This window comes from Glandiceps talaboti, chromosome 8, assembly GCF_964340395.1.
Source record: "Glandiceps talaboti chromosome 8, keGlaTala1.1, whole genome shotgun sequence".
NCBI classification, from domain to species: Eukaryota; Metazoa; Hemichordata; class Enteropneusta; family Spengelidae; genus Glandiceps; species Glandiceps talaboti.
This window is the reverse complement of record NC_135556.1, coordinates 2,868,905-2,895,551: the sequence shown is the minus strand read 5'-3', so window position 1 is coordinate 2,895,551 and position 26,647 is coordinate 2,868,905. Positions and strand designations below refer to the sequence as shown.

Here is a 26,647-nt window from a genome sequence, read left to right as displayed (position 1 = left end):
ATGTCGAGAGACGATGAAGTCCACCGTGCTGCATGTGCCGGGGGAGGTGATCCAGACGACCTCGCTGAAGCCTTTCAGGCGCAGACTCTGGATGACACACAAAGGCCGCCTCGGTCCGTCACACACAACACTCGACAGTCTGATGAATGCCCAGCATATAAGAATGGAAGCTGTGATCACCCGGAGAAGTGTGGGGAGAGACATCACCCCGTCATACATTATCCGTCGGCGTCTGGATGGGAATACCATCATATTAAAAGGTTACGATTTCAATGTCTGTCTTTGGCTATGGATTTCTTTTTGAAGCCCAGAGAACGTTTGATATGCGATTGGTTGGCATCTACTCACGACATGGTGAGAGTTATCATCGGTCGTCATCAGTGTGACCACTTCCTAAGCGATTCGCCAGGCTTATTGGCAGCATTAACCTGCGCACAAGACAATATTTCTTACAACACATTGGCAAAGATGGTGAATGGTAAGTGATATGTGATATGATACCAATTTTTGTATCTAAAGACATGGTACAAATTATTTCAGTACTTTTTATTTGTACATTGTTTGAGGAAGAGAGTGGCCAAGTCCTGCTTACAGACGGTGCACGAGTCTATATTACTGACTTGACTCTAAACAAGAGGTAGGTCAGAATTGAGTACCGGATTACTCCGTATGCAAGCAGGACTATGCCTAGTAGTATTCCAGCCCTTATTCATTCCACCAGTGATTGCAAAGTGAGGTTAGGTTATTACATGTAACGTTAAATGTGTTTGGATACCAGGACGTTTTGCTGGTCAGTGCCGTACAGCGGCCGATCGGCGCGGTTGTTGATATGTTATAATGTTGGTGCACTGTTGTACATGTTGCCTATGATCATTTCAAACAGCAAACATGCCACATCAACTGCGTAGGATGTAGACACAATATAGTGTAAATGTATGCAGCAATACTCAATACATAAACATAGGGTTGTTTCCACTAAATATTGTTCTGGAACATAGTCGAACTCAGTGAATTAAATGGTGTGTTTCAATATTAAATAGTATAGCACAACATGTACATAAAATATCCTTGACCACAACAAACTATTTGAAAATGCATTTAATGGACAGTAATATAATTCAAGAAAATGTACATGTACCATTTCAAAAGAGTGATGATAAAGTGTCACATTCGGTACATGTACTTGTAATCACATCTTGTCTATTCATTTAAAGGTAAACGTTTTAACACCATTGTACAAAATGAAAACTCACAAGATTAACTTATTTCAGAATCAGACATGAGTCAATACACTATACAGTAGTCATTAAAGATGCCTTTTAAGTATGTCCATATAACAACAATTACAGTTGCAATATATACAATTAGTGTCATAACTAAGCCTGTTAAAATGTGTTAAATTTACTTTTGCCAAAGTTTGGGCGATTTTACTAAGTTCAAATGAAAATTGGCACAGCACAATTGATCAATAATGTAGTACTAGTAGATCAAACAAAGATTTTTGGTAAATAATTGAAGTACAAATTTCTATGCAAATTGATTTGAAATTCAGTGGGATGTTCTTAATGATGTGTAGCTATGGAAATATTCATATGATGATCCATTCAGTAATAGGAAAATTGGGAACAGAAATATGACTTTTTAGTCAAACAATCTTTATTACAAAGCTAATAGACATTGAGCTAAAATTTGGTGGAGATGTTTCTGAGGATGTGTTGTGATACTCATGGTGATTGAATTAATGATATGCTAATTAGGTCTAGATAACAAGTATGACTTTTTTGTCAAAAATCTTTTAATTCCAAAACTACTTCATATTGAGCTGAAATTTGGTGCAGATGTCACTGAGGATTATGTGTTGATGAAGAACTATTTTGAATATGATGATCCAATCAGTGATTTAATGCAAATTAGACCCAATAAAGTAAATTTGGGTCAAAAACCTGTCCCGAAAACTACTTGGTGAGTGGAGATGAAGTTTGTATCTACATGTAGTATATTTCTAACAATGTCTATATGTTTACCATTTCATGATACTTAGCATCAGTAAGTGATGGTGTATATTACAAAGATAACAGGGATGGATAAGGGAGTCAATAAAGATTTAAAAAAATATGCCTAGCAACAAGTCCATGCCCATACAAATATTTGAATAGTCAAAGAGAACAAGAGTGGTGTGTAAGTGGTTAAATATTTTTAATGATTGCAAATCAGCTAAGCAACAAGACCACATCGGTAGCAACAGTCAGTGCAAATTATGACATGCTTAGGCCAAATAAAAGAAAATTGTATGTTTCTAATAACCCTACCAACCCCAATTTATGGTTCCGATCCTAAGTTATTTTTTTTCATTCTAAATGGTTTTTTTTAACACAATTTGAACTGATAAGGTTAGTGTTTTAGGCATGGTGTCTGTCTGTGTGTACACAACTTAAACTCAAATTGGGTCAGTGTTTGGTGGGGACATTCATTTTGAATTAGTGTCTAGATGAGAAATTGTTCAAAACTAAGTAATTGGTGTGATTTGGATAAAAGAATATCATTTTTGGTCGCAAAACTTAAACCAAAATTCTACTGGGCAGATATGTCTTTAGTGGTATTGTTCTTAGGGGTATGTATATTTACAATTGTTTGTGATATGATGATCCCATCAGTGATATGCAAATTAGGTCTAAAAATGTGTATTTTTGGTCAAAACTCTATAATTCCAAAACTACTGAACAGATTTGGATGAAATTTAATGGGGATGCATCTGGGGGTCTATAGATGAAGAAATATTAAGCACATAATAATTTCATCAGTGATATGCAAATTAGGTGTAAAAATGTGAATTTCGGTCAAAAAACTTCTCAAAAAGTACTTGCACTTGTTTCTAGAAGTGTTATTCTGCAGATTTTCTTCAAAAAATGTTGGCACAATTGGCCCTTGCAACCATGACCACCCTTAGCAACAACCACATGGCAGTATATTTTGGTTAAAAACATCATCTGGTAGGCAAGTGAGTAAACATTCATAAAATGTATGCAAATACCCCTAGCAACCATGACCACGCCCATAGCAACAGCTAAATGGTGGTGATTTTTAGACAAGTGAACAAACATTTAAAAAGTATGCAGATGTACCTAGCAACAAGACCACGCCCATGGCAACAGCCAAATGATAACATATTGTAAAGATAACATTGATATGATATGATATGATGATATGATTTTATTTGGGTAAAAATTTATACAAGTACATATTAAAATACAAGGTATAAAAATCACCGAGGATAACACATAAAAGTATTTTTAAAAACATTTATTTCCAATGTGGTCCTCATAGGGGTATTCAAAATGCCATGGCAACAATGATACAACAACAACAAACAAACAAACAAACAAACAAAATATAAAAACATTTAAATGAAATACAGATGACAGAGCACAAAAAAAAAATTATAAAATACACAGACAACACCCTCAATTTAAAAAGGAAGGACTAAAAAGTTACAAAATATTATGTTCTTTAACCTCTAATTTGTTCCATAAAAAAGATTTGACATGGTTTTTAAAACTATGTTTTGTATGAGATTGTTTCACTGAGAGTGGGAGACTATTCCAAAGACCAATGCCTGTGTAAGCGAATGAACTCTTACCCATACCACTGACTCTTGGAACTACACATGACAGTTCACTCGCTCTTGTTCTATAACTGCCGATTATGGACCATTTCTATATTGCAATTTAAGTACTCAGGAGCACAATGATTTATGATGTTGAACATATGATTGAGTTTTAATTGCTCAACCCTCAATTCTACAGGAAACATGCCTACAAGTTTAAATTGATTATATCCAATGTGTGTTCTAGGAGCAGCACTAAGTATGTATCTTATGATGTTATTTTGCAGAACTTGTAGTCTACCCTTCAACTTCTTTGTGAGACCACTGTACCACGATGAACAGGCATAGTCGATATGACACTGAATCAAAGCCGAGACAAGTAATTTCTTTGTTTTCAGATTAAAAGATCGAGTATTGCGGTATAAAAATTTAAGTTTGTTTGCGCATTTTGATAGCACGCTAGAAGCTATAATCTCACCAGATAAAGACTGATCCAATGAAACCCCCAAGTATGACACACTCACCTTAGATTCAATCTCATTCCCATTACAACGCACATTTACTTTATTTGTTGTATGCAAACGTTTCTTGGAGGCAAATAAAATAGACTCAGTTTTACCCAGATGTAAAGATAGCTTATTGTCTGTTAACCATTCACTAACGGATGTCAACTCCATACTCAGGGTCTCCTCTATCTCTGATATATCCTTCCCTGATACCAACAATGCTGAGTCGTCAGCATACAGCATAAGTTTGCACTTAACTGCAGCCTTCATATCATTCACATATATCAGAAACAGAAGAGGCCCGAGAATGGAGCCTTGGGGACCCCACATGCAATTTCTTTAGATCCAGAATGAACACCATGGACATCAACGACTTGTGACCTACCAGTTAGATACGATTTGAACCACTTTAGGGATACATACACAAGTGAACTAACATTCAAAAAATGTATAAATGCAAATATATCTAGCAATATGACCACACCCATATCAACAGCCAAATAATCGTGTATATTGCGAAGATAACAACAGGGTTTGATAGGCAAGTAGATAATCATTTGACAATGAACACCTATACCTAGCCAGGGCTCGAAATACCCGGGTGCACCGTGCTACTATGCACGTTAATTTTGCCCAGTGCAGGTAGATTTCAAAACAGGTGCACGACATGCATGTTGGCTATCGTGGAAAAAACCTCATACATTTCTTCGGATTGACCACAAATATCTCTAAATAAGTGCTTTAGATGAACAAACTTCGGATTTTGATAGTAATAAAATGATTATATTGATATCGGTTGATCGATCTCCTTGTCGTAAATGCGGAAGTAAAAAACCGCATGAAACCTCATTACCTCTCGAGACTTGAAATAACGTAAAATGCGAGATATTACATCGGCAATTTTCGGTCGGTGCACTCGATCGACTCGTACGTATACGGGAAACATTACACATACTTGAACAATCACTGATAGGACCCCCACGATCTAGCGATCGGCTAATTACACTCTCTTCCTGTTCTTTCGTCAAAAATACGTCAAACGGTCACATGTAAAGTTGTTTATTTTTGGAAATTATACAAAATTTGATGTCAAAACAGCGGACCCTTCTCGACCTTGGCGTCAAGCAATTGTCTGACGAAATTCGATCGAGGAAGTGTCCCAAAAAAGACGGTTCAAGTACGAGTACTAGTAGTAATAATTAAGTGATTTCTACGATGAGTACAGCCGTCCCAACAGATGTGAACTTGCCGTCGACATCGCAAGAAAGTGGTAACGTGAGTGATAAAATAAATGATGATACTGGACAACCACCACTAAAGATAAAAAAGGTCTATCGGTTTCAAAAATCTTGGCAAAAATATAAACCATGGCTAGTTTTAGATGAAGAAAAAAAAATGTATGTTTTGCAGCGTTTGTCAACAGTTTGATATAAGTACGAAGCCAAACAAGTTTCGTAGTCCAGGCTGCAGATCGTTTCGTTTGCACGTAATAACAAGTCATGAAATAACGGATAACCATGTACAAGCTACGGCTTCGAAGCAAGCAATAGTAACTGAGATATAGTGTGCACATTGTGTGCAGGTAAATTTCAAAGTGAAGGTGCACACTGTGCACATGGAAAAACATTTCTATTTCAAGCCCTGCTAGCATGGATCAGCATGTGGGTAAACATCATTAAAAACTATACAGTGAGTTGTGCTACAATGCCATTGGCGCTATTTTTTAGGTGAAGACGGGGCCAAGACTCTGTCAGGTTCTTGATCATCTCTCTGTGACATCACTGTTATGTCTGGGTCAACTGTACACAGTACAGCCTGTTTTGGTGCTCGTACTGGTACTTGAGTGCGCACATGCAGGCACTTGTTTCCTGAGATATGTATCAGAATGTGTCTATCAGAATACAGTAAAATGTCAATAATATCGATAATATTGATGTATTTAGCCAACTGTATATGAAAGGTGTAAAATTACACAAAGTATTCAAAACAAACAAAATTTAAGTGGTGGGCCACATGTACAACCAACTTTTCGATTTTGGTGGTCCAAAATGAAAAAGTGGTGGTTTTGGTATGAAAGACCATCGTTAATTTCGAGCCCTGCAAATCGTTATTAAATATTGTAATGTTACTAATGCTTTTTTTCACTGGATAAATTTCTTTCTGCAGATAGATTTAAGTATATTATATGGATTCAATTTTCATGGTTGTGCGAAGAAACATGCAGGAAACACAGTGCACAGGAAATTATTTTACCTGTACTCTGCCTGGCAACATTATATGCCAAGTGAAAATGAAGTTATCATTCATCTACCAGCTGCATGTCTTTTAACCGATACTAAAACATATTTCATTTGCTTACCTCCAGCTGAAGTTGGGGAAGGACACAATGATGGATTCTTACAGCTACTAACTTCATTCAACAAGCGATTCAACAACATGCAAAAAGAAGAGGAAAAATATCTCATGTGTTTAGCTAAAGCTGTAAGTATTAGCTTGTGAGTACTGTTTCAGATAACAGAAGATAGGATAATTTCATCTGACGTATGTTGTATTTGATAAGGCTAACAAAAAAAACTTGTGTGGTTCCAATTACGCTCACTTTTAGAATAAGGTGGGGTGGGTAGATGTTTTACTTTATTTTTAGTCCGTGCCGGACGAAGTCTGGAGGGGACTTATAGATTGGGCTCCGTCCATCTGTGTGTCCAGAGCCATTTCTTGGAAATGACTGGACCGATTTCTTTCAAACTTGGTACAAGGACAACACACTATGGTATCCATTATGCATGTGAATTTATTTTGTGATATAATCCAATATGGCCACTAGACAGCCATTTTGTTACAAATTTTTCATGTTCAAAGCCATTATGCTGAACAGATCTCATTCAAAGTTGGTATAAGGACAATGTTCTATTACATACATATGCATGTCAATTTATGTAGCAATACCATCCAATATGGCCAACAGCTGGCCACTTTTTAAAACTATTTTTTCATGTCAAGAACCATTACTTGGACATGACTGGACCGATTTCTATCAAACTTGGTACAAGGACAACACACTATGGCATACAAATGCATATCAGTTTATGTCTCGATATGATCCAATATGGCTGCTGGGCAACCCTTTTGTTATCATTTTTTCATGTTCAGAGCCATTACTTCAATGAATCTGAACCGATTCAATTCAAACTGGGTACAGGGATATATATATTGTACCATATTCTTCATATGCATGTCAACTTGTGTGACAATATGATCCAATATAACCACTGAGTGAACATTGAACAATTTCCATCAAAACTTTACACAAAGACATTGTACTATGATGTACATATTATATATGTATGTCAACTTGTGTCACAATAAGATCCAACATGACCGCTGGGCTACCATTCTGTTTTAATCAATTCCCTTTAAACTGGATACAAGGATATACTTAGTCAATAATCTTCACATTCATGTCAACTTGTGTCATGATATGATCCAGTATGGCCACTTGGCAAACATTTGACATTGTCCTTAATTATACCAACTTTGAATGAGATCTGTTTGGCATGTGTGCATAATGACTTTGAACATTTTGTTATGATTTTTTCCATGTTTGGGACCATTACACTGACATGCATGAACAATTTCCATTAAAACTTTATTTTAAAATTAAGACAATGTACTATGATGTATAAATGTATGTCAACTTATGTCATGATATGATCCAACAGGACTGCTAGGCAGAGCTTCTGTTATGATTTTTTCATGTCTGGAGCCATTTGGCAGACATGTCTGAGCAGCTTATTTTCAGTTAATCTTGGTATAAGGGCAGTATACTATTAGGTACATATGTATCAGGGTTTTACATGACACAGTACATTACATCGTTTACACATAATTATGGACATGAAACCCCGATAAAAATTACCAGTGCGTCCTTTGGGACGCAGGAATTTTGTCGTAGTTAATATCCCCCTGTTTGTGCTCGCATCTGATTACTAACTACATTGGAAGCCCCTGATTTGAAATGGAACACTCCGGAATCTCATTATTTATTCACAAGGATGTCACTGTTTCTACCAATAAGAAGATATATACTGCATAGCCACTTTGTTTACATATTTTTGCAAACTGTTAAACTTGTTTTAATTGGGTTAAATTTTTGCCATTATTCTCAACTTTAAATATGGCCACTGCTCTGAGATGAAAGACCAGCCTCTGCCGTTCCTTCGGTGGCAGGCTGTCTGACATGGATGCTACTATAGTAGCAATCACCAGCTGATACTAGTGAGAAGGCACTGGCTCTACCGGAAAACGATCAATTGTTCAACAATGGGTGGCTTGATCATTTTAAATGGCTCTGTTGCGTGTCAGACCGTAACATCATACAATACGAGGCCCATTTGTTGTTTGAAAACAAAAGCAAAAAATCCTTCACTGACGTGGACGGATGTACAAATTAAACTTCCGAAACTCAACTCTTACATGACAATTTGACTCTAGAAGTCACATTAACAGTGTTCAACATCGTCACAAACCACAGCCTCGTTTACAGCACCATCAACATGTGCCATCCAGATGGCTATGGATGCATTCACATACAATTTAGGGATTTATTCCTGTGGCTTTGTACGTCAACACAACAACCAATCAGATTGCCTCATGCAGTGTGTGAACTTAAGGGAAAATGACTACTGGTCATAAGGACCGACATGTAGCAAATGCTACTGGTCCTTAAGGAAAACTGCTGGTCCATACTCAATGCAGTTCATGTTCACGACCTGTATCTACACCCCTCCCCCATTTACAGACTAAATGATTTTGAACTTTAATATGATGCAGCATATCTTTAGATATAAAAGTAAAAGAGAGTACAACGAATTGTTCACTATCCACTTTTATTTCATACAATTTCCACTCACAGAGTCAAAAAATAACTTGGAAGTAAATTTTGGATTCCCAACGAAGTCATTTTTGACTCTGTGAGTAGAGATTTTCATTTGTAACTATGAACCCAGAGACTATGAATATTCATTCTCACATAATCTGTTCCTATAGACTATAGCGGTCTGAGACTGAATGAATTCATTCCACCATAGAAATACAGATCCATAGATTGTAGATAATATGGGTGAATGAATCAATAAATCTACATTTTCTACAATATCTAAGAGATCACAGTCCTCTCCTTCCTCTCTGTACGATTCACTAAATTCTGAATCACATAATCCAAAGTCAGATTCATCGTCTGTGGCAACAGCTGATGTAGCTTTCCAACTCTTAGCGAACGTAGACCCACACATTCACATCATAGCAGAAAGTTTTATCGCGTAACTATCCCTCTTGAAAACTGTGTATTTGCTTTTAATATTTCAATTTCCATCCACACAGTGACACGGAGCGGTTTCGTCTTCCTTCAGTCTTTACAAATAGTACTGAAGCCCCCCATAAAGCCCTACCCGTATACCCTACCGTGGTGTATTGAGTATCATCTCTGACTGTTTGTGTAAGAAATCTGACCATGATGAAGAGAACTATGGCTAAACATGTCTTACAGTGCGAGCTTTTTTTTTGACTTGGGAACGTGATATGGTAACTGTACTGTAATGTGTCATCCACTATGTCCCCGTGTTTGGCATGATGCAGTGATTTTCCAGATACAACAATGGCAACAAAAATGCAACATTTCTAAGTCTACACGTTGATTACAACATGACAGGACACATTTATCATATGCATCAAATTGAAAGCAATCAGACTACGCATTTTTTTACTGTTTTTACAAAAAAAAACGTACTGAAGATATTTTACGAAGTGTACCTGCCTTCTTTATTAGTTAAAACGCCATTTTCATATGTTTTCCGTCAGTTTGTTTTGATTGTGGCAACAGACATGGGGAACTCCGGTAAATTGATCGGGAACCCCATCTAACATTTACCGGCTTTAATACCAGCCTTTAAAAAAACAGTGTATGTTTCGTCTTCTTCTTCTTCTTCGGAAGCTCATTGCCGCCTTCTAAATACAATGTATCGCCACATACTTTATAAATGCAACGTGGAACTGTCTCAAACACGTTAAAAGTTTCATACACTTCGAGCAGTAAACTTTACAACAATGATTAAATGATTACGATATCATGGCGGAAAAAGACGCATGCGCTGAATGCGTAAAATGAGTCTGAATGTCTAAGACGTTCTGATTAGACGCTGTATGCTACGTCATGTAGACTAGATATCAACATTGGCAACAATACGTAGCGAGCTAGCTCTGTGTCGCTTGACTTGAACGAGATGTCGAGAGTAAAATAGGTAACACAAGATCAGATTCATGTAGGTGAAATTGAATATATCTTTGAATAAATATTATTATTTACTCCAAATTCCAATCGGTCATAAGGACCGATACGTTGTTGTAATTCTGAAAAACTGTCGGTCCGAACGGAAATTTGTTGGTCTCGGGCCAAAGGACCGGCGTTAATTTCGCACGCTGGCCTCATGCATACCACGTGATATACAATGCCTTGGCAAGATACTAGTATGTACACTGAAAACTGACTTGGCCAAGTTGGATTCTTGTTGCTGAAATTTTATTTTTGTCATCCTACAGACAAGATTGGAATAATACACGTATGAACATAAAATATTGATCTATAAATCTTGCCTCGAAGTGTCAAACAGGGTTTTATAAGAGCATGGATTTGTTGTACCGTCAGACTGGACATCCGATACAATCATGAGTTTGTAATTGTAGCAAGTAGGTTACAACATGGATTTTCTCAATAATAGATCTATGGTTAAAACAAGCCAAGATTTGACTGATTCATGCGAGTTCACTCAATATAAACTTAATTCCATTCACAACCTGTAGTTATTGAAGGGTTGTTTACCATACTCTTGATTTTACAAGGAACTGAACCTAGGGTGGGCTGAACAAATACGACCTTTTAGCACAGTGTCTTTCAGGGTTTTACATCACTTTTTGGTTATGGGGAGTCTTTGTGACCCAAGGTCTGAAAATTTAGGGGTCACAGCTGGAAATCTGTGGGTCATTCACAAAACCAAGCAATTAATGTCTGTAAGATGGGGAAATAGTACAATGGAGCGATTGAAATAAGCCAGAACAGAATTAAATTGATTTGAATGAAATTGAGAAGGCAAATGAAAATGCAAATACCGGTAATTAAGTTTAATCCCAGTCTTTATTCATCCATGAGATAGGAACTTTGTTATAACACACATTTACATTTTTATCGTTCGTAATTCAAATTCTAGAGATTTTGAAAGTACCTGTTCAATGCATCCCTGACAAACCATACATTGTCACTCATCTCTTGAGATTTCCTCCCATTTGTTACCTGTTGGTCTGTAAGTGTAGTAAAGTCCAACTTCATGGACAACAAACAAACACTGTTTATGTGACTTCTAGAGTCTTAATTTCGTGTAAGAGTTGAGTTTCTGAAATTTGAACACCCTTCAGAAAAGGATTATTTTTCGTTTTGCTTTGAAACAAACATCGCATTCCATGACGTTACGGTCTGACAAGTAACAATCTGATTAAAATCCGATGTGTAAATAGGCTACGTTTCTTTTATTAGTCCCTGCCGGACGAAGTCCGGGACGGGGACTTATGGATTGGGTTCCGTCTGTCCGTGCGTCCGTTTTCCATTTTCATCGTGATACGATTCAATATGGCTGCCTGGCAGCCATTTTGTTTGCGAATTTTCCATGTCCAAAGCCATAACTCAGACATGCTTGAACAGATCTCATTCAAAGTTGGTATTAGGACAGTGTTCTATGACATACATGTGCATATTCATTGTTGTTTTGATACGATCCAATATGGCCGCCTGGCAGCCATTTTGTTTGCGAATTTTTCTATGTCCAAAGCCATAACTCAGACATGCTTGAACAGATCTCATTCAAAGTTGGTATTAGGACAGTGTTCTATGACATACATGTGCATATCCATTTTCGTTGTGATACGATCCCCCATACCTGACCCATCCTTTATTGTTGTAGGCATGTTCCATGTCCAACAAGCAGACACAACATATCTAAGTCAGTTTGATTTAGGTTCACAAGTGTTGTTGCGTGATCAGAGTAGTGATAATTCCTTAAAACCCAATCATAACGGGGACTATGTCATTCTCAATGACTTGTTTACCTTTACTTCATCGTAATTGCATCTTTTGTCTTCCGGTTGTTACCGGTGAGATAGGCGGTAACACCCGGAAGACAAAGTACGTACGTAAAGACACAATTACAAGGACGCATGGTACTACAACGTAGCCTATCTACACAACGGATTTTAATCAGATTGGACAAGTGACGACACCATTTAAAACGATTGAGCCACCCATCGTTGAAAGTTCAATCCTTCATCAGTAAAACCAGTGACTTCTTACTAGTACCACGGCAGAATCTGTGTCAGACAGCCTGCCGCTGAAGAAACTATCGTCTTGGACCAGCGGCCATTTTAAAAAGTTGAAAACCATTGGAAATGTTTAACCCAATCAGACAAAAGTTAACAGTTTGAAAAAGTATCGAAACAAAGCACCGACGCAGTATATATCTTGCTATTGGTGCAAATGGTGATGTCCTGATGAATAAATAATGAAGTTCCGGAACTTTTCATTTCAAGTCGGGGGGTTTCTACTGTAATCAGAATCTAATGCAATCACTTCAAACGGAGGGGAATATTATATCTTGTGCCGAAATTCTTGTGTCCGATAAGACTGATTTTTATGAGGGTCATGAGGCCATAATAATGTATAAAAGACGCAATATATTGCGTCATGTAAAACCCTGGTCTTTGCTTCGGGTGCATGAGTTCAGAACGCCGGGACTGTAGTTATGGCATCCATACTCTGTACAGTGCCCGTTTACCAGCACTTAATGTAAATGTTCAACAAATCTTTCCCCGTTCTTACTTTATACTCTTTAACCCCGTCAAATAGTGGTTATCCTAGTAGATTTAAATGAGACTAATGACTTTTACACAGGTCTTTTGAATCGCCCGTTCACATTCACTCAGTGCTTGCATCTGTCAATGTTTGCTGTTCACATATCCGCACTAGCTAGCTAGCTATGTCTGCCTGTTGGACTTGCTTGATCATCATCGCAAACCACAGCCTCTTTTACTGCTGCGTCCAAAACGCAACATGTAAAAGGCCATCATTTCTATTATACTCCCTAATTATAGTTTTTACCTCCCGTAAGGGTACGGGAGGTATTAAAAGGGGGAATGTGTGTCTCTGTGTGTGTGTGTCTGTCTGTCTGTTTCTGTCTGTGTGTCATTGTCATAATTTTCTAAAAATCGGCTGGCTCAATTGTAATGACGTTTGGGATATATAATCTTTAGGGTAATAGCTAGACCTGAGTAGGTTTTGAGCCAGATCTAATGTTTAATTAGAGAAATTTGCATATTAATGAAATAAACTAATTACGCAATATCTTAAGACTGCATACTTCAATTTCAATATAATTTAGTATATTCATTAAACATAACAACATATATTTGTCCTATAAGATTTGTTGATGTATCTTACAGCGTTAATGAATCATTTGCATAATTAATTTTTTTTGGTAATTAGGCTATATCTTAAGAATATACTTCAAATTCAACATAATTTAGTGCATACCTTAACCATAAGAAAACACATATGTCCTATCAAATTTGTTGATGCACCATACAGTGTTAATGAATAATTTGCATAATTAATGATTTTCGGTAATTAGGCTATATCTTAAGAATACATACTTCAATTCCAATATAATTCAGTACACACGTTAACCATAACAATCACATGTCCTGTAAAGCTTGTTGGTGTACCTTTCAGTGTTAATGAATAATTTGCATAATTAATGATTCTTGGTAATTAGGCTATATCTTACGACTGCATACTTCAATTTCAATACAATTCAGTACATACATTAACCATAACAAATTGTGTATGTCCTATAAAGTTAGTTGATATACCTTACAGTGTTAATGAATAATTTGCATAATTAATGTTTTCGGTAATTAGGCTATATCTTAAGACTGCATACTTCAATTTCAATACAATTTAGTACATACGTTAACCATAACAAAGCGGATATGTCCTATAAAATCTTTTATATAGCTTAGTTTTAATGAAAAATTTGTATAATTAATGATTTTAGGTAATTAGGTTGTATCTTAAAAATGCAAGCTTCAAATTTCGTATAATATGATATGTACATCAACCATAATAATACGCACCTGTCCTATGAAGTTTGTTCCTACTTTTACCTTTAACGAGTATTTTGAATAATGAACGATATTCAGTAATTAAGCAGTACCATGCACTCTTCAAATTCCGTATAATTTGGCGCATACATTAACCTAAGAAAGCATGCTTGTCCAAAAAACAAAGCCTGTTACCATGATAGTTTTTTTAGTTTAATGAGTTATTTGCATAATTAGTGATTCCCTTACGGGAGGCATTCAGTTTAAATGTGGTGCTTAAGTTATTAGGACTTCTTTTGGGATAGTTGCGGTGTGAGTACCCTGTAGTTTTTCTAAATTGCGTTGGCACAATTCAATGGCCATAACATGAATGACCATTGTTGTTATGATTCTGAAACACATTCATTGAGAGACGGACTTTGATTGGTCGGATTATCATGATGTTATTGCTCATGAATATATATTACGTATACATGACTTAATGCAGCTTTGACAGCCTTAAGATGCCAGAATCTTTATTTCGAAATGTAGCAGAAGAAATAACAGCTCTGGTTTGTGAGAATGGTGTTCAATTGTTGTCCATGAAATCGGCCAGCTCATAGCCAATCTAAAATCATACACAGCTAAATTACATACTCTCCATACTGATTATGTTATAGCTAGTAAATGGGATCTCCTTTACTGATTTCATGCATGTTCAAAATTTGCAAGGGGCGATGGAAGATGAGTCATCTTTACCGGGCCCTTCCACTATGCAGGCCGAGAAAACAAAAGAATTAATACCATAATGCACAAACTGAGTTCCATGACATGAAGTATGAATGACAGCGTGAACTTTCAATTTGACAGAGATACAGTTGCAAAAGCGTTTCATACAAATTTTGCATCGCTGAGGAGAACGAAGATATTTGTTTATTCTTGAATGATGCCTTAACATAACGTGTGAACCATGTTCACTCAGACGAAGAGCATGGTGTAGTGAACAGATAAGATCAGATATGCTAACAGGACACCTTTCTGAGGTGGAATCTGCAAAAATTATATATTCAAGTGCCTTCGTAGTGCTTATCAATGATTAGCTTTCTAATGACACACTGAGTTTTGACCTTGACCTTCATCTTCAGGGTCAAATAGCTATGTCTTCCTATTTTGAAATCATTAAGATAATATAAATATTAATGCTAGTGTGCCTGAAATTGTCAAGGATCTACACATAATAGATAAGAAATGAACAACCCTTTCAGGTGTTGTCAGTGTATCTTTTTGATTGCCTTAAAGGCCATACCATAGTTGTTGTCCTTTTTGAACTGAAAGCCTGTGACATAATGTACAAACTAAAGAACTTGTTGTAGTCACTACAAGAAATACTTTTTTTGGGAATATGTCTTCCATGAAGCCTTGTTTATTATACCTTGTCATAGATAACTTGTATTTCCTGGATCACAGCCAAAAAGGTTTGTTCCAGGAGCTGTCCTAGAATGTAAACTACAAACTACATGAACATGTTGAACATAACAGAGTTGTTGTTTTCTAATCATGACTGAATAAAGACTGGACTTAAAGTAATATTTATTTTGTTTTTTCATTTGCCAATTCAATTCAATTAAATTAATATTAAAATTCAATTTTGTTCTTGCTTATTTTGATATGTCCATTGTCCTATTACCTCATTTATCTGACATCAATTTCTTGATTTTGTGAAGGACCCCAGATTTGAAGTTGGGACCCCAAAATTTCAGACCTATGGGTTCCAAGGACCTCCATAATCCAAAAGTGAATATGTAAAACCTCTGATGCATGTCAATTTGTGATCGCACCTATCACAGACAAGAAGTGTTACAATCCAAACAGGGATCAAAAGCTCCCAAACAGCAGGGACTATGGTGGGGACTATGTCATCATTGAGGGCCTGTTTTTTATTATGTTTTTTTTATTATGTTTTTTCATATGTGAGTGTCTAGTTCAAGTATAGTCATGTTTTCCTTTGTTTTCCATGTGGTCTGTGTTATTGGTTTCTTGTCATCAGATGTACTGCCATTACAGATTGGAAGAACAGTTATTTCCTTCCGTAAGGAACGAGATGTATTACTATTAGGGGTTGAAATGTGTGTGAGTGTGTGTGTGTGTGTGTGTGTGTGTATCATCATTTTCTAAAAAAATGGTTGGATCAATTCAAACGAAATTTTGAAGACGTATTCCGTAGGGTAATGGGAAGAACTAATTAGGTTTTGGTAAACATTCCATGAATACTAATGAGTAATTTGTGTAATTAGTGGTTTTCGGTAATTAGGCTATATATCACGAATGCATACTTCAAGTTCAATATAATTTGGTACATACATTTGCAATACCTAAGCACATATGTCTTGAAAATATTATTGATGTAGCTGTCAGTTTTAGTAAGTTATTGGCATATTTCGGTAATTAGACGTGGTGGCCACAGTCATTTGACTGTTGCTATGGACATGGTCATGTTGCTAGACATATTTGCATACATGTTTTGGATGTTTCTTCATTTGTCTCTTCCCTCGTTATCTTTGCAATATATGTGATCATGTTTGCTATGTGTGTGGTCTTGTTGCTAGGTATGTTTACATACATTTTATATGTTTATTCATTTGTTTATTAATCTCTTATCTTTGCAATATAATGATCATTTGGCTGTTGCTATGGCATGGTCTTGTTGCTAGGCTGCTGAACCTTATCACTTCAGTTGTGCTAAAAACCTTTGGGTAGATTGTTATATCGACCCATTGTAAACATGATTTTTAGGTTAATGATTGAGGAGGATAATGTTTTTTAATATAAAATAAAGAGTCATAGAATAACAATTCTAATTATATTCAGTGCATATTGCCTTGACTAATTATAAATGTGCAGTAAATACCTGTAAATGCAAATATTTTGCCTCTGAGGAGATGCTTTAATAATTCGTAAAGTTTTGGAGTGACTCACTGGAAGGGTTTCCTTGAGGATGAACAGCCCTAGGTAAAGACTAATTTATCAAATCTGTACCAACTATGATACCAGTTATTGTTGATTGAATGATTACATGTACATGTCTTATATTAGCACCATGGAATTAATTTTTTCAGTGTAATTAAAGATTCCCTACTTTATATTGATTAATGTAGGTATGTGAAGAACACTGCAAGAATCAACGTGAATTCTGTTCATCTGAAGTACACAGATACACCTTACTAACCTGGATCCATGTCAGCAAGATGTATGAACGGGGTAATCTAAGTGAATTCTTGTTGGATGACTTAATGAGTGATATTATCAGATCAGCAGGATCAGAAACAAACAGTTATCTACGATTGAAGTATGTATTTATTCTATTCTACATATTAATGTACAGTAAGTTGTATCATTACAGCAATGTGAAGAACGATGGATTATTCTGCTTTTGTGAGTTTATTGTCTGGGCAGATAAGAAAATTCTATGTCACACACCAACAACCCGTTGAGTATATCCAGGGTTCGCACGGTCCTGGAAAACCCTGGAAAACCCTGGAATTTCAAACCCTCCCTGGAAAGCCCTGGAAAACCCTGGAAAAATGCGCCCTACCCCTGGAAAACCCTGGAAAATGATCATGTTCAATCGATCGATTAATATTGACGATCGTCATGTCTGTGCTCGAGCCACCCATTCATATGATTCTGAATCTTGTAAATGTGAAATCGCAAAAATATTTTCAAAGTCTTTCGCCACGGTGATGACTCAAAATTCACGCCGATTGAACCCAGACAGTCAAGCGATCGTTCCACGAGACACTTTGCCCCACAGACCGTTCCTATGATTAGTTGAATGGGTGCCGCAGTGTTTCTTTCGATCTTGCGTATATTGCTACTCCGTTCATCTCCCAGTCGTCATTTCAGGGACATGATATTGTAACAGTCCCGGCCGGGGGTAACATGTACAGTAGGTCTGTTAACAAGATTATCGTAACACTATAGCGAGTATGAAAGCATCATCAACCTCGATTAGAAATTGTTACAAGTTCGGCGCACGAGTCGACATACTATTACTACAAGCTCAGGCACTAGGCATGGCAATACTAGGGCCATGGAAGTATAAACCATGCTAGGGCTTAGGGAAGTGCAGTTGAATTTCCGGGTTGTGACTTTTATGTCATCGATAAATGGGTATTTGTGTTACATGTTCTAAAAGAATAAACTACTGTTTTATGTTGTCGGTACAGTAACATTCGTCAATGGTCAAGTTGAGTTGAGAAATCGCGATGTTCCGCAACTCGTGGCATCCGTACATAAACATCGAGACGCAAGCGATGAATGTATTCAGTTATTCATAGCTCGAAATTTCGTTACGTAAATGACGTTTTTATTTAAAATTTTGAAGAAAAAAATTATTTTAGGTGACTTATAAATCTAGTAACATCAAACCATACAATAACGAGGACAAACTTTAGTTTTTGATTTATTTTTCTGGATATGTCTGAATTAGACTGACGAATGCTGCGACTCAATCTTACACGATCAATGGACCAGCTTGACGAAACGGCTACTTTGGGGGTAGGACAGAGGTTTCTCCGTTAATCTTAGCATGTAAATGTGGTTTTGAAACCAATATCTTGCATAGTGTGGATTGTCTTTAGAATGTTTTGTGACATATGGGAACTGTTGTTGATTTTTCTCGTCCACATCAGACAATTAGATGTCATTCAAAAAATATACTTTAGTGTCAACACCCCTGGAAAATGGCCAAAATCAATATGAATACCCCTGGAAAACTGACGAAAAACCCCTGGAAAGTCCTGGAATTTTGTTTTGCTTTAAGTGTACGAACCCTGATATCGGTGATGTAGATAATAGTTTGAAAAGATGGTTACCAAATTGATTAACATTAATTTACATCTTCATTATGATTATTACATCTAAATGTGCACATATTTTTGACTTGCTAAGTTAGTAGAACTTTGCACAACTGACTTTTGATCTCTGTACTTTTAAATTATCATTCTTACAATCTGAACATGTTTTCTTTGCTATAATTTGTAATGAGCATTGTGACCTGTTTGAATTCAAGGCTAGCAACTTGGCAGATTTGTTGGGGGTGTTTCTTGGATAAAAAGTTTATATCTCAAACATCATCAGATAGGAAGGATTGGAATTTTGCAGGAATGTTTTGAAAGATGTCAAGCTCAATGTTCTGCCAGCAAAAAATCTCAGATGACTCGCCTGAGAAAAAGCATCAGAACATCCCGAGTAGGGCCCTTTGGCACCTGTAATTCCCCAGTTAACTTTTGATCATAACCTAATGTGTAGGATAAACTAACCGACTCAGAAAGGGACAGTGTTGGTTTACATCACACAGTGACAATGCACAATTTATCAAATGAATTGATAACAACAAAAATGCAATAAAGAGATAAACTTTGATGTATAATTGAAACATATACATTAGACATAGTAGATGAGATGCAAACTGAATGTCCTTCAGGGCTTCATCATTTACATGTTTTGTCTATCGTTGACCTGAATTGTGGGAAACACTGAGCTTGTTATAGAAAATCTGAACATCTATCTGCCACAGAAGCTATATTAAGCAAATTTTAAAAGAAGGATCAGTGTCTCTTTCATTTCTTGATGAGGATAACTAGAAATACAATGAACACATGTATTAGTTTTGATAAGCTGTGTTGTATGATGTTGACAGTGATATATGTGAACAGGCATAGCAGTGATCACTGGTGACATGCCAGCAAACATGGTGAACTATCTATAGTTGTGCAAACCAGAAAATAATTAGAATAGTGTTTAAAGTATTGTCACTATGACTTTCTTTAGTGGAATGATAATTTTGATTCCAGATTTATGAGGTTCAAGAACATCCAGCTGACCCAGTGTCAGCATTCAGTTTCAAGTTTACTATGATGTCATTTGATGGCAAGACAAGATCATGTTACACACACAGCCAGTAATGATAATTTAACACAAAATTTATTTTTAGCACAATGGAAGTGATAAGGTTCAAGGAAGTGATGGGGCACTTCAAGCCTATATGTCCATAGCACCAAAATTAACCAAATATGCACACACACACACACACACACACACACACACACACCATGCCTATAGCACTACTGAAACTTATTGGTTCATGATCAGTTGTACTAAAAATGTAAACGATATTTCACAGGTGTCTTTAGATTTTTATTTGTAAAGTCAAATTTTTCTTCATTACAAAATTATGATTTATATTTGACAATAAAGCCTCTGGAATATGTTTACACATGTAATAATTATACTCATTCATATGCTTACTGTTGTCTCTTTTTACAGAGTTAGACAGTCCACTGTAAGAAAGATTAAAGTATGTGGTAACAATGTCGCTGTTATAAGTAACATTGAAGTATCAAGTCTCAATGCAAAAGGAGTTTTGCAAGTGGTTACTTCAACAGAAGTGAGTATCCAACTGTGATTATTGTTAAGGTTGTTGCACAGGCTACTTTTCATCCCCATTCTTTACTTAGTAAAAATGTCATAACTTTGTTAAAAATAAAGATATTGACTCCATATTTTCACAGTTCTTGATATATTCAACATATCAGCAAAAACATTAAAATATTGTTTATGTGATGAAATTTGATATGTGTGTATATTAATATGTCATATTTTTCAATTTTTACTACCGGGGTAGGCATTTTTTTTTCACTGCTGTCATCCTAAATAAAAATGTCAAATTCGTATTGTTCAACTTTGCTGAAATTTAATTCCATTTGGTTGCTATTATCTGTCAAAATTGCAAGTTTTTGTAAACCTGTATCCCATTTACAATGAAGTGATATTCCCATGCCGTTCAACTGTTGGGAAATTCCCACCGTGCGTGTCTTGTCCTTGACCTAATTCATCTGATAAAGGAAATTTGAATTCCCTAGCTTGTATAATAAGCAAATAAAATTATTAAGAAAATGAACTCAAAACAGTGAAAAACAGAAGAAATGTTTTTTTTTCGATATTTCACAAACCGTCCGTGCTGTATGTAGGAACACTAGTTGAAAGCATGGCTGTGAATTATTTTCTTTGGACTCTCTAGTATGTATGGTAATCGTCATATGGTTCATGTCCACTTTTAGACTACTGTACAGATGCTCTATATAAGTAATACGTGTCGTACCATAAAGCTTGCTTACTATTTCAAAGCTAGGGAGACAACAACAAACCGTGTGTATTGTGCATGCATAGCATTCTATACGCTCTGCAAAGCCATTGCCGTATATCGCCTGAAATATGGCTAATTTGAAGATGCCGAAACCAAAAATAGGAATAAGAAAGGCCAAGCTTCATTACTAAGGACTTATCAGACGCTGTATATGGAGTCGCAAGACAGAGTTTCGGCGACAAGGGTAGAGCGAGTTTAGACATTGCCCAGTAACCCACACAGAACAGCCAGCCGTATACGTCTACGAGTGTGGGGACTGCGACGCCGACCAACGGTTTATACAAGAAATAGAAGCAGCAGCGGATACACAACCAGTCAACAAAGATACCCCTATGGACTACAGAGAAAACCTAACTTTCATTTGACTAGATCTGTTATTCTAATATTCGATCATCTTGCAATGTGTCAACAGGTGCGACAGTAGTGTTGAATTTTCTCATGGAATGTCCACAAAATGACAGCGTACGAAATTGTACTTCTGTGAATTTTTCAATGCATGGAAATATTTATGTCTACTGTAGGTTTTCCGTACTGACTTATGTCATGTTACAGTTATAATTGTATGTCTATTTATTTATTTTTTTGTAAAACCATCACTCTATATCGGTATCGTGTAAAACCATCACTAGAAGAAGCCATATCCAGAATAATTATGTACAATAATAAATCTCAGTAAATTTTATAACTCTTGGTCTTCTCTCAGTCATTGAGCAAGCAAGTGAATGAGATAATGAGTAAGTTTACTGTAGTGTTGAAAAAGTATCCTGTGTATGTTTTATCCGAAAAGGTTCTCCCTGGTCATGCCAGTGGTTAGCCCTGCTTACATACGACAGGCGGTGCACAAGTCTATATTGCTGACTTGACTCTAAACAAATAGTAGGGACAATTGTCAGAATCGAGTCACGGATTACTCCGTATGCAAGCATGACTCGTCAGTGATCATACCGGGACTGCTTTGAGTACGAGTGAGGTGAGGCATGTTGAGGTGATTTGTTGAGAATTATAAATATTGCGAAATGTCAAGTACAAGGTTTAAATACAATGGAATGATGAAAAAAAATTGGCCGAGTCTGCTGACAGGCGCCGGTCACAAGAAACTCCGTAAATTAAAATATCAGACGATGTTAAGTCTACTACAACTAGTACAAGTTGAATGTTGTTGACTTGGTAAATTTGTTAGAAAATTGAAATTCGAATTGCCTCAAAATTATTTTAGATCCTTAGTTTATTTCATCGGAGTGTCTGCTGACCGGCGCTTGTCAGCAGCATATTGTTCTCGTGACAAGCGCCGGGCACCAGCACGTCATGCTGGTGACAGGTTCGAGATTTTTACGGCATCAATTTGATGTGTATTGATATGAAGAAAACGCTCTGGTTACCTTTGAAAATGATTGCCTTCGTACACTAAATACACAGAACTTTCAACAAAATGTTTCAATCGTGAGCAAGCGTGACACTGACGTGATGGGGATGGGGTCACATATCGATATATCGTTCGCCGATATGTTGGTTATTTTTTCAACCTATACCAGTTGATCATATCGCCTTGTAACGTTGTTATTGTTGTTCTAAAGATTCAGTACTTCATCGTACCTTGGAAAACCGCAACACATGCTTCAAAAGCTGCTAGCTGCTGTATGAATCTATCGGCCCCGCGACAGTTTCACATGTTTTTGATACAGTGTAAAGTCATTGCGAAAAAGAGACGGGGTCGTTTGATTGTACATCATAAAGAACATAACATAGAACGAGCTGCAACAACCAATTCACGCAACTTTCTGTTCGGAAACCACCGTCATTCTCTTTCGACATTCTTCTGTTCAAGTGTCAGAACTACCGACTTTACCCACTTCACGCTCTTTACCACATTGCATTGTAACATATGTGTTAGCTGTCACGATTTGACGTTTAACTTGCACGGCCGGGTGTACATGGTGAGCTGTCGTCAGCTGTTCAGGTCAAATGTCATTACTTTGAGGCCATCACTGCACATGGGATAAAAACAAGTAAAAAGACCACGCAACACCACAAAAACTATACGCATTTTACCTGTCCCACAATAATGAATGTTATTGATGCAACAAACTTTAGTTGTTTTAAATTAGATTAATTACATTTACCCGTTGCACGTAGTACTAGTACTACATCACATACATGGTGGCGTTGGCGCATATATTGGCGGTGCAGTGTACATGTGTGTACGCGGCGGACTTCGCGGTTGTTGGAAAAAACAGGAGCTATCACACGTAAATTAACAGTTTTGAGAACTGATGGTGTTTGAAATTCAAAGGTAATAAGAACGTTTTCTTGATGCCGAAACACATCATAATGGGTGTCAAAGGTCAAGCTTGTCAGCAGCATATTGTTCTCGTGACAAGTGCAGGTTCCAGCACGATGTTCTGGTGACCAGCGCCATCAACAATATGCAAGTTAGGCCTAAAATCTCAATTTTGGTCAAAAACTTATATCTTGAAAACTATATGGTGACTGCGGCTGAAACTTCAGGTGATGTTTCAGATGTTATTATGCAGTTATTCAAAACATTTTGACACAACTGCTTTACCAACCATGACCACGCCCTTAGCATTATTATCAAAATTACTTTCTGACATTTCTATTAACTGTTCCATTACAATTATCATGTTTTGCAGAACAAGGCTTACACAAGAAACATTGAACCTGAACCTGAACCTGAACGAGTATTACCACAGATGGCAAGTGAGGCATTAGCCATTGCTGAAGACAGTCCATTTGGTAACAAGGATTATAAGACAGTTTACCAGGTTTCAATTCATTCTGTGCATTCTCGAGCAACAAAATCAAATACTTTATATGCATTTCTGACAAGATGTCACATTTCATGTGATACACTAACAGACATGCCAGCAAGCCCAATTCCCAACCCCCTGAACAGATCTGTTATAATGTATCAGAAAATTGAATTGACTGACATGTTCAACAATAAAACAATTGAATTTATATATTGTGCCTTTAAGGCTGTTCTGGCCTTATTCCATAAGTGTTGTAAAGATTAATTATGGTTACTATCAATTTGATTTAAATCTGATGTAGTGAAAATATTACCACTCACTTTCTTTATGTACATCTGTTCTTGGTGTATTGCCTTTTGATTTCACTTTTGTTGGGTACACTGCCTCCTTTATACACATCTGACACAACATCATAGAAGTTATCATTCAAATCATACATATTGAGTAACAGGTAAGCAATGACAAGAACTCATCTTATGTTGAAAACTTACAGGTACAGTACCCCAAAATAGTCTGTTTGTGTAGAACTTGAGTGCTGAGTGCAGTCGATGATGTTATCGTTACTGTTTGGTTGGTCTGCATGTTTTCAACTTCAATCTTGGAGTGTCAATTGTGAGGCTACACGTCGATTGGCTACACATCAGAGCAGGATTTGAATGTGAACTTCTATGGTATTGTATCAAATGTATGAAGGAGGCACAAACTCTCAGTTCAACAAAATAAAAAAAAACTAATAATAAATCAAGTATTTTAATCAGATAGGGTTCTGTTTTCCTTGACTAAACAATTTCTTAATTGTGAGTGTAAAATGTGAAAATGTAATTGTAGGTTACATTTCCTAATTTTCTAATTCATGTAGGTTTGCATTTGAGCACAACTACTGAGGTGCAGACATGCCATAGGCATGGTGAAATATGGCTGTCTGTACGTCTGTGTGTGTGTGTATTTATCTCTGATATTGATAAAATTGTATTGTATGGTTTTTGCCTGGTCACAATTAAACTTTATTTCTGATAAAATTTTAGTGTCTACATTTGTTCTTGTCTCTGTTTCTTTCATACACTTTTTGTCATAAAACCTTAAGTTAGCATTTGGGTGTTTGAGATACACACAATTCTTGTTTGAGACACACACAATCCTTGTTTGAGGCACACTGAATCCTGGTCATAAGACCTTAGCATTTGACGTTTTATGCTACAATTTACTCTAAAACAGAACACATCAAAATATGCGTTAGTCGGAGGTGACTTCTTCAAAGCATCCGGCTTTACACACTTACAATTTCGTGTGGTGTCTAAGACACACTAACTTCTGGTCTGTCGAACAGAGTAAATTGTTGACATTAACTCTCAAATGCTAAGCAGTTATGAACATCATAAGATGCCGCTTTCAATGTTGAAGAGAGTGCTCGAGCAGTCAGAAGAACGTCTATGTGATGTCCAGTGTTTTCGGTGACCATCCCGCTTTCCACTGATGTTTCTCGTGTCTCCTTTTTCACCCCTCTCTTGCTGTCTTTTCATAGAGTACGTACATCCAGTGTCTACATCAAATTTTAAAAAGTGGTGCATGATACGCTCAAACTTCAATGTTTCTTCATCCAAATTAGATGGTACTCTGCCGTGATAGTAGTCCTGCTTGCATACGGAGTAAGTCATCCCTTGAGCGAAACGCGTACACCCTGTCTGCAAGCATGACTATACCTTGAAAGTGACTCTTCAGAATCGCAATATCACAATTTACGACCTGTTTTCTTGGTCGCAGTTCAATGGATGTTTCGCATCTCGTCGGCCATCTAGGTCTGTGGAATCGTAAAAAGGGGGTACTTTTTCAGATCACCCTCCAAGAATATGGGTACGATGCCCCATCTCTCTCTCTCTCTCTCTCTCTCTCTCTCTCTCTCTCTCTCTCTCTCCAAGAAGTATCTGCTTAGTAGACAATCTCTCTCTCTCTCTCTCTCTCTCTCTCTCTCTCTCTCTCTCTCTCTCTCTCTCTCTCTCTCTCTCTCTAGGTGTCGTTGAAGGTATAGCTCTGGATTTATACGCTACGGGGTTTTGACAAGACGTGTCAAAACTCCGTAGCATAGAAATCCAGAGCTAGGTGAAGGTAAAACTTCCCGGATTTCGGAAAGAAGGGGGTTTTTTATGTGATTTTCTCCAAGATTCACTATATAAAAAAAAGGGGGGGGGGGGGGTCTTTTTCATTGAAATATTAACTGGAAAAGGGGTACATATGAAATTTCGCTAACAAGCTGGGGTAACCACCCATCCATGATCGAGCGACTGCCACCACTGCGGCGTCGGAGAGTCAGAATTGTACGGGGTGTTGGTCACCGAAAACACCCATCGTGTAGACTACCCGAACTGTCAATCCGTGTTGACAGCCC

General features: G+C 36.9%; 1 protein-coding gene across 1 annotated transcript; it reads left to right on the top strand.

The window, feature by feature from the left end:
- LOC144438699 (uncharacterized) lies at window positions 1-25,171 on the top strand. The gene is made up of 5 exons (XM_078127845.1): window positions 1-478; window positions 6,476-6,591; window positions 17,442-17,632; window positions 20,614-20,734; window positions 24,145-25,171. Exons 1-5 carry the CDS (start codon window positions 1-3, stop codon window positions 24,526-24,528), a joined length of 1,290 nt encoding a protein of 429 aa, XP_077983971.1. The 3' UTR covers window positions 24,529-25,171.
- The last annotated feature ends 1,476 nt before the right edge of the window (window positions 25,172-26,647 follow it).

What these genes read in the sequence shown, in the direction of transcription:
- LOC144438699 (XM_078127845.1), top strand. Translation starts at nt 1, where the DNA reads ATGTCGAGAGACGATGAAGTCCACCGTGCTGCATGTGCCGGGGGAGGT. An exon ending in TCATGTGTTTAGCTAAAGCT is followed by an intron (nt 6,592 to 17,441) that starts GTAAGTATTAGC and finishes TGATTAATGTAG; the next exon opens with GTATGTGAAGAACACTGCAA. An exon ending in AACAGTTATCTACGATTGAA is followed by an intron (nt 17,633 to 20,613) that starts GTATGTATTTAT and finishes CTCTTTTTACAG; the next exon opens with AGTTAGACAGTCCACTGTAA.